The sequence below is a fragment of the Mytilus galloprovincialis genome, chromosome 9 (genome assembly GCF_965363235.1).
Source record: "Mytilus galloprovincialis chromosome 9, xbMytGall1.hap1.1, whole genome shotgun sequence".
Taxonomy (NCBI): domain Eukaryota; kingdom Metazoa; phylum Mollusca; class Bivalvia; order Mytilida; family Mytilidae; genus Mytilus; species Mytilus galloprovincialis.
The window spans coordinates 87,558,032-87,574,837 of NC_134846.1; the positions used below are offsets into that span (position 1 = coordinate 87,558,032).

Below are 16,806 nucleotides of genomic sequence, written 5' to 3' on the forward strand. Positions count from 1 at the left end.
GATTATTTGTATTTTTTTTTAAATGAGAAGATGCAGTTATGCTTGTTATTTTTAGTACAACAGTTCCAGGATATAGATATATGAAGACTGTATCTTGACCTATAATGGTTTACTTTTATAAATTGTGACATGGATGGAGAGTTTTCTCATTGGCATTCATACCACATGTTCCTATATGGTGATACATGGCTGTGTACCTTCTGTATATACAACTCGTCTAAACATCAACCCAACAATGTTAGATCTGTAAATTTGCTTTCGCAAATTTTTTTTTCATCCCTCGCCGGGATTCGAACCATGCTACTGATATATCGTGACACCAAATCGCCTGCACTCAGTAACCGGAGCGCTAGACCACACGACCACCTGGGCTTCTAACATTGTTGGGTTGATGTTTAGACGAGTTGTATATTCAGAATGTACACAGCCATGTATCACCATCACTGCTGGTGATCCGATGGATAAATCTGTTGTAGAGTTGTCACTGGTTCAGACGTACTTATATATATATATATATATATTTATATAAATAAGCAATATATGAAGTATACATACATCTCTCTGCCAACTGTAACGATTGTTGTAAACGTGAAAATTCCGATAAAAATCTCTCGACAGGTATTTCAATAAAATTATAAATACTGTTGATATTCGTATATCTGATTTTGAGACAATTCTGAAATTAACAATAGAGTCTATGATATACCCATTTTTAGAACAAAAAGATACACTCTAAGTTTTCGCAAAGCGGTTTGTGTTCGTACCGACAGACAAGCCCATAATGTAGTGGTTGTGTGACGCATATACTACATGGAAATTATCAAAATTTAATGGTCAGTTCTTCTACATACAGGTCCGTCCTCTCCATAGACAGTCATATTGTTTTAATGATAGTGTCTCATAAGTTGTTTTCGGCTGGCATCCTATATATATATGTCCTTTTGCGAACTCACTCACAGTTCTAGATTTGATATTCTTTGTTATAATTATAGAATTTAGATGCACATCACCAAGGTGGTGTGTCACATATTGAATGTGTCCTTTTACACAGTTCTAGTTTTGAACTATAGAAATTAGATGCACATCACCAAGGTGGTGTGTATTACTTAAATGTTAGGTTCTTATGACTTTATGTGTATATATATAACTTTGAACGTAGTTTTTAATTTAGACCTGTTTATATTTTTTCTTTTGGGCTAGTATCATATTTTCCCTCCGGTTTATATGATCCGTTCATCCTATATTGACTCTTAAAATTCGGCAAGAGTCTATCTGAAATTTAGGGTAAATTATATGGCCTTCCAAATACCGTTTCAATCCCTAACATCACTGAAGAGACATATATTGTCGAAATCTAGATCTGGTGTACAAAAAAAATATTGACATCTTGTGTTTGTGGCTTAACATCTTGGCCACAAGTTAATTGTTTTCTGTTTAGTATTAAATTTATATTAAGATCCATTTTGTTACATCTCGTGATCAATTTTATTTGGCAATCGCCAATGGCAGTCAGCAGGGTTTAAGAACATCAGTTGTTCGACCTGTTAGTCAAATGCGTTTTGTTTAAATATACTTTTTCACTTTTTTTTTGTCTTTTTGAAAATGTAGTTTGTGCTGTATTTAGACCCTTCTACAACGAAATTTGTTTTACAAGCACACGTATAAAAATTGCGGTTTTTATCCAACGCAATCATATGTTTGAACGTAGTTTTCAATTTAGACTTGTTTATATATATATATATATATAGAGAGAGAGAGAGAGAGAGAGATATTGTAATGGATGGTGACACTTTAATAAAATAAATCTTATCTAATTTATGTAAACAAGTACATTACTACCACTATACCCATCTATCAGTAGTCTCTTCTGAACATTTGAAAGTCCCGACTATATACTGGTTACCTAATTACACAAACAAACACTTATTTTTTTTTCCATCTCCGCATCTAATAAGTGTTCTGCTACTTATATGTCAGTGCTTCTAACTACCCCCCTAAATTTAATACTATACAAGAACTTGTTGGTTACTTTTGTTATAAAGCTGATGAAAATAATGGTATCAATAATTTTGGAGCGTTAAAAGTTCTTCAGACGTTTTAGGTAAAATACGTGCTTTTGATGGTCCTTTTAATTCTGTTCACAGTTATGATTTTTTCTTCTCTCTACACTGCACTTCCACACAATCTTATCAAGAAAATTTTTTATTAATTAACTGGTCTTTTTAACATAAAATTGTAAATTGATTTGCTGTGACTCGTTAGCCTTTTACTGTAACGAAAAAGGAAAGCATGCTTGTTACACTTACCCATGGTTACCTGAAATGTGATTGAAGCTTCAAATTTCTCCTGGACACCATATATGCACGGTTTCGGCGATAAAGTGTATCGAAAGGTATAGTAGGTATTCCTATGGACACTAATTGTTCCCCCCTTTAATAGCAGATTTATTTCTGTATTGCTATGAATCTCAGTTTATGACCAAACTCAAAAGACAAGCCATTGTTACATTTGGTTGAAACATGCAACAATACCTAGCGTTATCTTGATGATGTGTTTTAAAAACGTTTAAAAACCAGAGTTCTCTAGATATACTACCGAAATTTACCCAACGGATTTTACTTTTAAGAAATATAAGATAAACAGCAGTATAGTTGTCCATTTCTAGATTTAGACATTCCTCTGAAACCACACAATAGAATTTCATGAAACTTTGTAGATAATAAGGACATACTATGTAGATGTGCATATCGACAGGGAATTATGATTACATTTTTTTTCTATGAGTTACCGTATGTTCGTCAGTCGGTCAGTCCTGTTCTTGTCAACGCAACTTCTCTGAAACCACGCAACATGATTTCATGAAACTTTGTAATAAGAATCGACCTACTATGTAGATGTGTATATCAACAAGAAATAATGACTAAACAAAAAATCTAAAGAGTATGCCCCTTTGAACTTAGAATTTTGGCCTAATATACTACTACAACATGCAGTTTGTAATCGCAAGTGAAGGACAATCAATCCCCACCCAACACCAAGGGAGTGCTAGGACACCGGGCAGTCTGTTATTATGGTGGAGGAAGCCGAAGTACTCGGAGAGAACCACCGGGCCACTCGGTGGAAACAGACAAACCAGAGAGATATCAGAAGATTGATCTCCAGGTCAAAGTAAGGGACAACTTTGACCAACCGAGGCCCCCAAAGTACCCATTCTAGTTTAAACTCCGGTCTGGGTATCAGAGATGTGTGTGAGAGGGTGAAAATTACCCTTCTGATGTGCTGATATTTTTAGCACCCCGAGTGAGAATCGAACTCGGGACCTTTAGCACTGTAGCCATCGGCCTTAACCACTAGACCACGAACTCACATTATTATAGTCCCAGTTCAATACAGAATTTTATTATTATTTATCCGAAATTGCACTGACAACTTTATCTGGCAGTTGGTTCCAGTTTATGATGTTTCCACAAAAAAATGAAGATTTATAATGAATATTTTTGACAATTTATAACCTAATTCTTAAAACAAATATAAAAGCAGAACAAAAGTGCTCTTATCTTAGATTTAATTTTTTGGACTAATACGGTATACATTAGTCATTACTGTTCCGAGATTAGACCTAGACGGTAAAGGGCTTGTTGGTATTTCGCCAAATCTGTATCTAACCAAGTTCATAAGATCATTTTTGATTGGACAGATGCAAGAACAAACCCAATCAAATCATGTTTTACAGATAGAATATTTCGTGACGTAAATTTCGGATTTTCCCTACCGTTATTGCTCAAGACTGGCATTGAAAAAGGTCACATGAAAAGGTAAAACAAAATGATACAGAAAGTGCATCTGTGTTCAAAATCTAACATAATATATAAAAGACTTATTCGATAGTCATGTATAACTGATTTATTTATTTCTGTTTTCAGGTTCTTTAACAACCAAAATCAAGTCAAGGACAAACAGAAAATAGACCGACAATTGAATAGTGTTATTTTTGTGTCCTTTAGAACGGTCACCTGTTTGTCATTCTTCAACACTTACATATGATATTTCGCAAAATAACGTTAGGATATTGTTCGATGGAAATTTATTAAATCATTTGATTGCCATCAGGCTTTTGATGTGTTGATTAGAAATCTGGAGCGACATCTGAATTTTGATTTAAGACATAATATAAGACATTTTCACACACTAAAGACGTCATGTATCGTGTGAAGGCTATTGCTTCTGGTCTCACTAGGCCAGCACTGTATCAATTGAAGTGCCTGCATAACCAAAGATTTGCAGAAGTGACATGTGTTCCATTCAGGAAATATGCTTCAAGTGCACAGGCTGAATCGTTTCTCAATGGAAGTTCAGGAAGTTATGTTGAAACGATGTATGAGTCTTGGCAAAAAGACCCGAATAGTGTGCACAAGGTGTGGTTCTATTCTTTAGTGCAAAACCTTGTAATATTGTGTTAATTTTATATGCCAATCTTGTGTTTGTCTGCCTTTTTCTTCTTCACAACATAATTTTTGATGTTTCATGTGAACCTGGTCAACCTGGGCAAAATTGAGGTTACTCCTAATATAATACAGGAACATGAGATTGGCATATTGGAATCTAATATACACCTTACTGCTATTTGAAAATCTGGGTTGGTTGAACTATTGACGTCACTCACGTCAATCACTTTTCAATTGTGGCATCAGATATTTTGTAATATGAGTATGACATCAAATTTATTAGAAACCTTTGAGATGTCCAGAAATGGTGAGCAAATAGCAATAAGGTGTACATGTAATGATTTTTATAATCTATTGATTTCAATTTTTAAAACAGTTTTTGTTTTGATATTTAAAACAACATATGCTATGATGACTGTCGACAGTTAACAGCAAACACAGGACCTTGTTATATAACAAAATTTATCTAACAACAATAATACTGAAGATTTCCATATAACTTACATATGCCATTTATTTATTCGTGCAAGATCATTTTGAAAATAGCATGTGCACTTAAGATTTAATTGTTTAATTTTTTTACTAAAGGAATGACTAATATTTTGTCTCTCCATTAAATTGTTTGATTTTTTTTACTAAAGGAATGACTAATATTTTGTCTCTCCATTAAATTGTTTATTTTTTTTTACTAAAGGAATGACTAATATTTTGTCTTTCTATAACTTTATATCATTGAAAATGAGGTGCCCACTAAATAACACTTGTAACATTTTTTTATATTAATTCCAATAGACAGGATTACAGTCATTCCTGAAAAAATGTTGATGACATCAAAGTCACATGTCGAAATTATGTCTATGAGCTGATTAACAAAATTCTCTCAGCCAATCAGCATGATCAGAAGATGTGTTGCATCCAAATTTAAATCAAATGTATAAAGAAAAACCATAATCTTCATTCAGTTAAAAAATGACTGTCATAGTGGATTTCTATCTACATGTATGAAGAAATAACAGAAAAAATGTGGTGTACAAACGTACACTGAAAAACCTGTGTAGTGGGTTATTTTAAAGTTTTTAAAAGTGTGCATCACATTTTTGATGTTATTTCAAATAAACAACAATCTAACTATCATCATGATCATTGGAAGCTGGTGTACATTTTTTTTCTTTAAATCATAAAAAAATGTTGATGACATCACAGTCACATGACAAAATTATGTCTATGAGCAGATGGACAAAATGCTGCCAGCCAATCAGAAGAAATATTACATCCAAAATTAAATTATTTCTGAATATAAACTATTGTCTGAAGGGAAAACAAATTGCAATATAATATGCAATATACATATTAAATGAGGATACTACACATTAATTAGGATTTTTCCAAATCTGTTACATTATATAATATAACATAATTTTTATTCTTATATATATATATATTTATTATATACTTAGTAGTAAATACAGATAAATTGTATGTGTAATACAATCATTGACAAGAATGCTGTATCAGCCACCCGTGATGATATCGATATCAGCACAGTTGCAAAAGCTTAATCACACCTTTTAATCTGTATGACGTCACGTCATCGATTGCAGTCACTGTTGCAAAGGCTTTCAAATCCCTAATCTGTATGACGTCATGTTACATAAAAAACATCTTCTTGAGGTATATGTATATAATAAAGTGTATATGATATGGCTTTTTCAATATCACACACCTTATCAACCCTCAACCAATATAATCCCTCGAGCAGAGCTCTTGGGATAATATTGGTGTCTCGGGTTGATACGGATGCGATATTGAAAAAGCCATATGATATTCTCTATGTATACAAATGTCATAAACATACTGAATGTAATGTACATAAAATGTAAACAATTGTAGATTTATGAGGAAATAAGTTTTATATGGATTTTTTTTGGTTTTATTAATTTACTCTGATTTGAAGCATTTTGAAACATGCAGATTGTACTTTTATTTTCTGGGGGAGAAAATGTTGAAAACAGTGTTGCATGAATACACTTGTAAATGTAGATGTTCATATAATTCATTCAAAACTGGTGCATTTGTGTATAATTCCATCAAATTTAATGATATAAGTTTGTGTATACTATTCAAGAATGCATTAAGTGACAAAAAAAATCTTTTTAATATCATATTTTATTTATAACACAATGGTTGTTTCAACATAAGACATACATGTATCTGACTTGAATATATAGGTTTTTATTAGCACACCTGGTCAATAGGGCCAAGTGAGCTTTTCTCGTCACATGGCTTCCGGCATGTGTCCAGTGTCGTCTGTTAACTTTTACAAAAATCTTCTCTGAAATTATTGGGCCAAATTTAACCAAACTTGGCCACAATCATCATTGGGGTATCTAGTTTGAAAAATGTGCCCGGTGACCTGGCCAGCCAACCAAGATGGCCGCTATGGCTAAAAATGGAACATGGGGTAAAATGTAGATTTTGGCTTATAACTCTGAAATCAAAGCATTTAGAGCAAAACTGACAAGGGGTTAAATTGATAATCAAATTAAGATTTATCTGCCCTGAAGTTTTCAGATGAATCAGACAACCAGTTGTTGGGTTGCTGCCCTGAATTGGCAATTTAAGGAAATTTTGCAGTTTTTGGTTATTAGCTTGAATATTTTTATAGATAGAGATAAACTGTAAACAGCAATTATGTTCAGCAAAGTAAGATCCACAAACAAGTCAACATGACCAAAATGGTCAGTTGACCCCTTAAGGAGTTTTTGCCCTTTATACTCAATTTTTAATAATTTTGTAAATTTTGTAAATTTTAACAAAATATTTTCCTCTAACCAATGCTAACTAATGGGCCAAGTTCATTATAAATTGAGATAATTGTAAGAAGCAAGAATGTTCAGTAAAGTAAGATCTACAAACACATCACCATCACCAAAACACAATTTTGTCATGAATCCATCTATGTCCTTTGTTTAATATGTACATAAGTAAGACCTACAAATAAGTTATGATGAGCAAAACGGTCAATTGACCCCTTAAGGAGTTATTGTCCTTTATAGTCAATTTTAAATAATTTTCATAAATCTTGTAAATTTCTGTAAATTTTCATGCCCCACCTGCAATAGTAGAGGGGCATTATGTTTTCTGGTCTGTGCCTCCGTCTGTTCATTCGTCTGTTTGTCCGTCCGTCTGTCTGTCCCGCTTCAGGTTAAAGTTTTTGGTCAAGGTAGTTTTTGATGAAGTTGAAGTCCAATCACTTGAAACTTAGTACACATGTTCCCCATGATATGATCTTTCAATTTTGTCATCAATCCATCTGTGCCCTTTGTTTAATATGCACATAGAACAAGGTGAGCGACACAGACTCTTTTGAGCCACTAGTTCTATTTATTAACCTAAACAAACCATTGACCATTCACATTGATCATTCAATAAGAAGAAATGCAATAACTTGAATAAGCAATATAAGACATGTAAGATGGCTTCAGACATGAAACTATTATAGTTAATTTAACATGTCATGATTCAATAATAGGCGAAGATAGAAGCAAGTCTTAAGGAGGCTCGTGGGTCTAAATCATTTTTTTTTTCATAATATAGGATTTCTCTATATTTTTTCATAAATTAACTTAATACATATACTTAATAGAAAAATGAAATAAAAAAATGGGGTCACTGTTCATTTAAGCTCACAATCTGCCTCCGAAAGAGGCATACATTTTTGTTAATGTCCTTTTTTTCTGTTGAACTAATAGGAGAAATAAAGGTAATATCGAAATAAAAAAAGAACTAAATTACAGAAATTACTAAAATTTTACAATTATTTAGTTTATTTTAAGTTTATTTGAAAACAATAATAAAAAATATAGGTCACGGATGAGTTAAAGAAGATATTTCAATTTTAATGTAAAAAAATGGCATTTTTGCACCAAAGGGAGATAATTAGGAGCTTTTTCAATGATAGAAACATTTTAAAAGTCATCTGGGGCCAAACCGAATCGATTTTTTTGGTTGATTTTTGTACCATATCATAAAAGTAATAACTAAAAGTGTAATAAATAAATTTTGTAATGAAAAAACAAATGTTTAATTTTTTGCCGAAATTTTTGTACCCGCTAGCCTCCTTAAGAGGTACATTTGACCATGTCTTTTTGTGTTTTTTTTTTTTATTTTAAGATCATTACAGGTATTGAAAGATTTGGCATGAAGCAAGTGCAGTCAGAAAATCAAAATGACACAAAGTTATTCATTCCTTGTGACTAAATTTTTACAGATATATAACAAAGACCTGAGCTATCACTATATATACATGTATAAGTAATGTACTGATAAGATAAATTTTTCCTCAAATCTCACAATTTTCAACATTGATCTCTGAAACTAAAGACTTAACAAAGACCTGAGCTATCTACACGTACATCATGGATAAACGTTTCTTCAAATCTCAGTTTTTCAGTTCCAAGTGGTTATATATGGTTGTATTAGAAAGTGAATAAAAAAAATTACCCTGTTTTTGAGACCCTCACTCATAATATATTCAGAAGACAAAATATTACACAACAAATACTGGTTATAGTTGTCATAAAGTCTTGGAGATGAACATTTTTTCATATTAATGGTTCATGTCTTGGGTCATTAAATGTAGTTGATGGTAGCCAGTAATAGAAATTTTAGATTTAGTTAAAACATTTTCCCGGCTTTTGTGGCTTTTACCCCTGGTGTAGTGGAGGGGGCCTTAAGTGTTGCCCTTGTCTGTACGTCTTTTACCCCTGCTGTGGTGGAGGGGGCATTAAGTGTTGCCCTTGTCTGTACGTCTTTTACCCCTGCTGTGGTGGAGGGGACATTAAGTGTTGCCCTTGTCTGTTCGTCTTTAACCTCTGCTGTGGTGGAGGGGGCATTAAGTGTTGCCCTTGTCTGTACGTCTTTAACCCCTGCTGTGGTGGAGGGGGAATTAAGTGTTGCCCCTATCTGTACGTCTTTTACCCCTGCTGTGGTGGAGGGGGCATTAAGTGTTGCCCCTGTTTGTACGTCTTTAACCCCTGCTGTGGTGGAGGGGGCATTAAGTGTTGCCCGTCTACGTCTTTTACCCCTGCTGTGGTGGAGGGGCATTAAGTGTTGCCCTTGTCTGTATGTCTTTTACCCCTTCTGTGGTGGAGGGGGCATTAAGTGTTACCCTTGTCTGTACTTCTTTAACCCCTGCTGTGGTGGAGGGGGCATTAAGTGTTGCCCCTGTCTGTACGTCTTTTACCCCTGCTGTGGTGGAGGGGGCATTAAGTGTTGCCCCTGTTTGTACGTCTTTAACCCCTGCTGTGGTGGAGGGGGCATTAAGTGTTGCCCCTGTCTGTACATCTTTTACCCCTGCTGTGGTGGAGGGGCATTAAGTGTTGCCCTTGTCTGTATGTCTTTTACCCCTTCTGTGGTGGAGGGGGCATTAAGTGTTGCCCTTGTCTGTACTTCTTTAACCCCTTCTGTGGTGGAGGGGGCATTAAGTGTTGCTTTTGTCTGTACGTCTTTTACCCCTGCTGTGGTGGAGGGGGCATTAAGTGTTGCCCTTGTCTGTACATCTCTAATTAAGTTTCTATTCTCCAACTTTAGTTTGCCTCAACCAAAAGTAATGAACCTTTTACATAATGCTTATTACCACAAAACACAGATTAAGTTCACTTTGGGTTGGGTCAATTTAACAGTTCTTGAGTTATGTCCCTTTACAATGTTATATGCAAATGGGATCATCATCTATGTCCCATGGACACATTCTTCATTTACCTGGCTGGGCATTTATTGACTTTCAGTAGTGATATTTTACTTTTAAATAAAGAAAAACAACTGATTTAGAGCTCTCTGCATCTAAACTTGTACTTTTTTCATATAATAAAAGGTCGGAGTTCTTGCTGATCAAAGGGAGACAATGTTGCAATAAAAGCACTGATATTCAATAGTAATGTTAAACACAACTAAGATTATCTCACTTTCATATAAGATTTTCAACATTAATGATTTTTACAAAAGATTCAATCAACTTACTAATAAATATCAGTTTTCTTTGTTTAACACATTACAATTTATCAATTACCAGTCATTGAAATAGTGTCAATAGCAAATTACTGATTAACTGTTTTTATGATGGTAGTTTTCATATCCAAGTTATTTATAGTAATATGAATAATACATGTGTAAGGTGACCTTTTTTTATACGACCACAAAAAAATTTGCGTTCGTTTATTGGTATCTCTTCATCGTCTCTGTCAGCCGAAGACATTTGGTTTCCGGCCAATAACTTAGGAATAATAAAATAGAAATCTATGAAATTTAAACACAAGGTTAATTACCACAACAGGAAGGTTGGGCATGATTTTTGGGGTTATGGTCCCAACAGTTTAGAAATAAGTGGCTAAAAAGGGACCCAAATAGGCATTTTTGGGGAAAGACGGCTTCAAGCCGTCAATTCCCTAATGGGGTTGGCCAGAGTATCATTCCCTCACGTCAATCATTTTGTTTTGATAGTTTGGAAACCCCCTCAAAATGTCATACTGAAATTGATGACAAGGAGAACAGATTGACTTTAAATACATTTTTTACACATTTCCCTTCTGTTTCTCGTGAAATTATCGTATATTGAGCTTTCCCTTACACTATATACGTTTCTTTTACAGTCCGGAAAAATCAGTATTACGAAATATTCTAAATATATCTAACCTAGTGACGTCATTGTTGGAATGCCACACAGGGATATCCTTTATTCATTATAAAAATCATTCACAGTATTTGTATACTAATTTAAAATCCGTATTTGTTAAATGTAAACCTAATGATGTTTGCTGTAGCGTAGATGATTCACACACCAACATGCAATGCTTTAATCTGAGGCTATAATCAGATAATTTGTAGGTCAACTTTCGCGGTAAACAATGTCAATGGGGATACATGAGATTGGGGAGAGAAACGATAGTTTTCATTGTTTCTGTAAAGTTCTGTTTTTAGAATCTTCCTCCAATTCAGGAGCACCTCCATTGATGAGTAATTATACACTAAAATCAAAGTAAATGTTTCTGAACACTTAAAATGTGACATTTAGTATATGATAAGTAGTCTTCTATATAAATTTTTTTTTGTGTACCAACATAATTATTGAAATGGTAAAAAAAAAAATAAAAAAAATTAAATGTTGCTTTTTGTAGTTTATACCTATTGAGATTGGGGAGAGTAACTGCAGTTTTCATTCTTTCTGTAAAGTTATGTTTTTAGAATCTTTCTCCAATTAAGGAGCACCTCAATTGATGAGTAATTACCCACTAAAATGAAAGTTAATTTATCTGAACATTAAAAATGTCACATTAAGTATATATATGATAAGTAGTCATCAATTAAAAAATAATTTTGCGTACCAACATAATTATTGTAGTGGTCATTATTTTTTTCATTTTTTTTTTAAATATTGCTTTTTGTAGTTTAAAGCTATTTATTCATGAATTTTACAGATATATCAAAATGTGGGATCTGGAAACAAACTTCACACAGCTTATATCAATCATATTTGATTTTATAAGTACATGTATCCCTGTGATGAGAGTTGTAACTGGGAACTTTATCAATGGAAAATTAAAACTGAATAGATTTTTCAGTCCTCACTTTCTTGAGAATACTGTCACAAAAAATTGAGAATGGTCTTAGCCTGCCGTTCAGTTGTACATAATTAAAATTCTAAAATATATTGTAGTAGTTGTTAAATTCAATTGAATTTTAGATAATTAACTCCCAACTTTAATCAAATGTTTTGATTTAGAAGGTGCAGATCTCATTGGTCCAAATTGTCTCTATGATGAATTCTTGACTAAGGAAATGAAATAACAATAAACAACAATTAGTTTCATTATTGTTAGCCTTTCAATATGTTCTAGCTGTTCTTTTGCTCATTCTTTGTATGTAGACTATCAAAAGATACCCCCCTAAAAATTGAAACAATGGCCGTCTTTTCCCTCAGAGCTCTTCAGCTCTTTGATTCTAGTTTCCAGACAATAACTTGTAGAACAGTGCATGGATCTCTCTGAAATTATACCACAAGTTTCCATACCACAAAGAGAAAGTAAGGATTGGATCAGAGATGGGTCCGATTACATTCAATGTAATTGATTAAATTACAATTCCTTTTTCATTTGTACGATTAAATTAAATTAATGATTACATCATTTCTGAAAGTATCTGATTAAATTAATGATTACATTGACAAAGTAATCATGATTACATCTGATTACAATGAATTTAAAAACAAAACATTTTGAATGATGTGAATGAATAAATGTTCAATATAACTATAGCACTTTTGAGAAAGTATTTCATTTGGTTCAATTATAAAATGATAACTTTACATTAAACTTCATTTATTTAAATAAACACCAAATTTCACTACATATATATACATTACACTTTATCACCAATGATCTCTGAATTATTTTGAATTAAATTTAATAACAATATTTCATAATCAGGAGTTTTTTGTTTGTCTTCTGACCGCTCTTTCATAATTTATATGTATTCCAAGTTGCAGTTTATGGAAGTTTAAATGTGGATGAAATAAAGTTACCAGTTAAAACTATGTTAAATTTGAATAGAAATGTTTAATCAAATTGTAAACAATATGTAAGTACTAAAAATCATTGCATTTTACATGTCCAGTCCAAATAAAAAAAAAAAAATTAAACAACATATTTGTCCAACTTTTAATTAATGTGCTAATTAGATAAATTTTCATGTCTGATTTATCTTTTATCATATATGTTTCCCTACAGCTATACTCAATTGGTAATTGCAATAAAAACAAACATTAATTAGTCTCCTACCTGTCATTTCAAAGTTGACAAAAATCACAAAAATTAACAAAAGAATTATAATTCAGGGTTAAAGAAAAGTATTACTTGAATATATAACAGTTATTATCAAAAATTAATATGAAGATCATTATAAAACAATGAATATACATGTATGTACAATATCTTTTACCAAAAAGATATATAATTGTATTATATATCTCTGCTTAGGCTAATGATGACTTTTCAATACTGTAACTTTATTTTTTACTGAAGTAGACATGCTTGAAGTAACCAAACCATTTTAGTATGTTTAAAATTTATCATATATGAATAACAAAGAGGTTCATTTAATGACCAAAAACACAATTTTAGATTTTTTTCATTGTAATCAGAATGTAATCAAAAAGTAATCATGATTACAGGTTATTTTGAAAAGTAATTGATTAAATTAAATTACATGTAATCAGATTTTTGGCTGATTAATGATTACACTGATTACTTGAAAAATAGTAATCAATTACAGCTGATTAACGATTACAATTACAATTACCCCAAGTCTGGATTGGATTAAATAAAAAAAAAATTTCAGTGTCAAATATTTGATAACAATCCAAAATCAGACCTATATCAAGCGAATATTGTGTCCATTTTTTGCCCCAACTGTTCAGAGTTAGACCTCTGCTGTTGTATCCAGCTGCGCTCTGCGAAGCAAATTATTTTTAAAATGTAGACCAGTGTGTAACCCTGTGTTATCATTCCAACCTAGGTAAGGGAAAACATTCAATCAATGGGATTGTATTGTTAGAATAATTATGTTACACTGCACTTGCTTCATACTAACACACATACACAAATAGTTGTTATTTTCTGTGTCATTTTGGTCTCTTTTGGAGAGTTGTTTCATTAGCAATTATAGCACATCTTCTTTTTTATATTTGCACTAGCAATGAGTTAAAAAAAAAAAAAGAAGATCTCCATTCTAGTTGATGATTAGACAAGATTTAGGCTTCCATGAATTTCAAAATGAGGTGATGTATTTTCATCATGGGTACAGCATGAAATGGGCAGATTTTATTAAAGTTCTCTGACTATTGAATTGCATAACAAGCTGGAATATCAGACCACTTTTAAGATTCTGAAACTCTTGCATTCATGATCTTTACATGTATATGATTTAAAGTGCAAATCGCTTTTATGTTATTCAGCTACTCTTTTAATCTAAAAAAAACCAAACCAAAATTATAAGTACATGTACATGTAAAAAGGGGTGTAAAAAATTTGTTAAGTAGTTACTACAATTGTGAAAAGCCAAGGACCTCTTGTCTCGCCTTTGTTTTTCTTGGGTTTTTTGTCGGTTGACTCATTCCTGCTTCCATTCTCTATTTTGCATGTATGTGATACACAGATTATCTTATATTTTGACTACAAAGATGTCGAAATAATCTGTTGCTAACATATAATTTAGAATTATTTGCAATTAATTTGTTAGTTTTCAAATCTTACTACATCAAATCTTATCATTTCAGTGCCATTGTAACATTTAAACAAGTAACATCACTTTGGTACTCTTCTGACCTTAACACCAAGTCTGAAGTCTTTTTTCAAGTTTGTAAAATAAAAGATCAAAACTGATAATATACTGATTTATTTTGAAGTCTTGGAAAGCATATTTTGAAGGCCAGGAGTTTGTCCGACCACCATCTTTAGGAGGCAGTGTTCCTTCTCTCTCTTCATTTTCAAGTAAAGATATCAAAGACAATCTGGAAGTTGGCAAACTCATAGAAGCTTATCAGGTAATTAACATATTTTAGTCGTTTATTATCACTTGTCTCTCTTTAAACTGAGAAAAAAATTGATTTCTGCCACAATATACCTACACATACTAGATAAAACCAATGACCCAGAAACAAGCCTTTTTTTGCTATTCTTCATCTAAAAGTCAAGAGTGATGCCTTCAACACAGACCAACAGCTCTTGTGTCAATGTAATTGTAAGATACAAAATTTTTAGTTAGAAATCAAGAAGACCATCTGTTCATTGACCACAACTAAAGAATATTTATACAAATTTATAGCACCCAATCGTTTTTATTAAGTAGATACCATGAAGAAAAATTGTAAGTACAGCAATGCTAACTGTAAAACACTCAGTAAGTCATAACAAAGAATGACCCAGGACACAGCAATGTCATTAAAAAGCATTCCTTAGGTCTCAGCTGAATTTTTTTTCAATTGCTATACAAGAAATGGTGGCATGCAAAGTACCAATATCGCAACAGGAAGTTTTCAAAACTATCTTGTTGCTCTTATTTAGATTGATTGTAATTGCTTACTCAATGTCCAGATACTGATATTTTATGCATATTCAGGGTGAGCATATCATCTGGGTGTATCAAATGTTATATAATATAATATATAGGAAATCAAGAGTAGAAAATTTCTAACAGATCGATCATTCTAAATCCTCATCAAATTTTCCTTGATATTTTTGATATATGTTGTTAGTTTTACATGCATATTTATTATTCTATTGTTTAACTATTTGTCTGTTACTGTGTTATATAATAATACAAAGAATATACTCAACATGAATGATAATAATGTATAAAGTGATTTTTGATGATGCGTGTTATGTAATTAATTGTTTACAGGAAATGACAGCAGTGAGCAGTACAACTATTGCCAAGTTTATAAATAGTAAAAAACAGTCAAATACTTACAATTAGTTCTGCAAAGTTTTTTTATTGAAATATCAAATCAAATAGATTAGATTAAACAGATAATGATGTATACATTAATACTTTTAATGAATTTTTATTTAGATTAAAAAAAAGTTTAAAAAAGGGGAGATAACTCAAATTTGTTTCTTTTAAACAAGTTTACAGCATACAATTTTTTCTACTTTCTAGTTATTTAAACATTAGAAGTGGTGAAAAATTTGGTTTTTTAAAATTGTACTTCTCAAGAAAATGTTGATCTTTGAAGAACTTGGTTGTTATAATAGTGTCTATGAGCAAAGTGTTGCCTAGAAGTGTGCCGTTTAGGACTATACTTTACACTAGTTTATTATCTCTTCTGTGTGATGCTGATTAATCTATTTATCTACAGGTCACACTTTCATGCCCATGCTTGCTGTGGTTATGGTTTTTATGTTGACATTAAGCTGTTGATAGACTTTACATGAATATACCTTCTATGTAATCCTACAAAAACTTGCAATAAATACTTTTGTTTTAATTCAGTCATGTCTGAACTGTACACAAAATTGATTTATTTGAGTTGTTTTGGGATGAGGTATAGAGGTAGCTGTGTGCAATTAAAAACTCTAGTGAAAGTCTTAAAGTTTTGTTCAATATACATACTGTAAATTCATATATTATTGTGAAAAATCAATAGGGTTATAATCGCAACATTTTGAAATTTTTATATGAATTCAAACAGGATTTTTCTGAATATTGTGAATTAAAATCGCATTTAAGTCTAAATCAAAATCACAATAATGAATAAATGCAATAATTACAGTATATGTACCTGTACTGTGTTTTACATTTCTTATGA

The 16,806-nt window shown here is 32.0% G+C and overlaps 1 protein-coding gene across 2 annotated transcripts in view; it reads left to right on the top strand.

Annotated features, from left to right (window-relative positions):
• The first annotated feature begins 3,739 nt into the window (after positions 1-3,739).
• The window catches only part of LOC143046272 (2-oxoglutarate dehydrogenase complex component E1-like), a 61,204-nt gene continuing 48,137 nt past the window's right edge, over positions 3,740-16,806 (top strand). For both annotated transcript variants that reach the window (XM_076219353.1, XM_076219354.1), the window contains exons 1-3: positions 3,740-3,815; positions 3,924-4,415; positions 14,905-15,042. In XM_076219353.1, the coding sequence (XP_076075468.1) occupies positions 4,200-4,415; positions 14,905-15,042 (354 nt within the window). In that variant the 5' untranslated portion in view covers positions 3,740-3,815; positions 3,924-4,199. The remainder of the gene's footprint in view (positions 3,816-3,923; positions 4,416-14,904; positions 15,043-16,806) is intronic.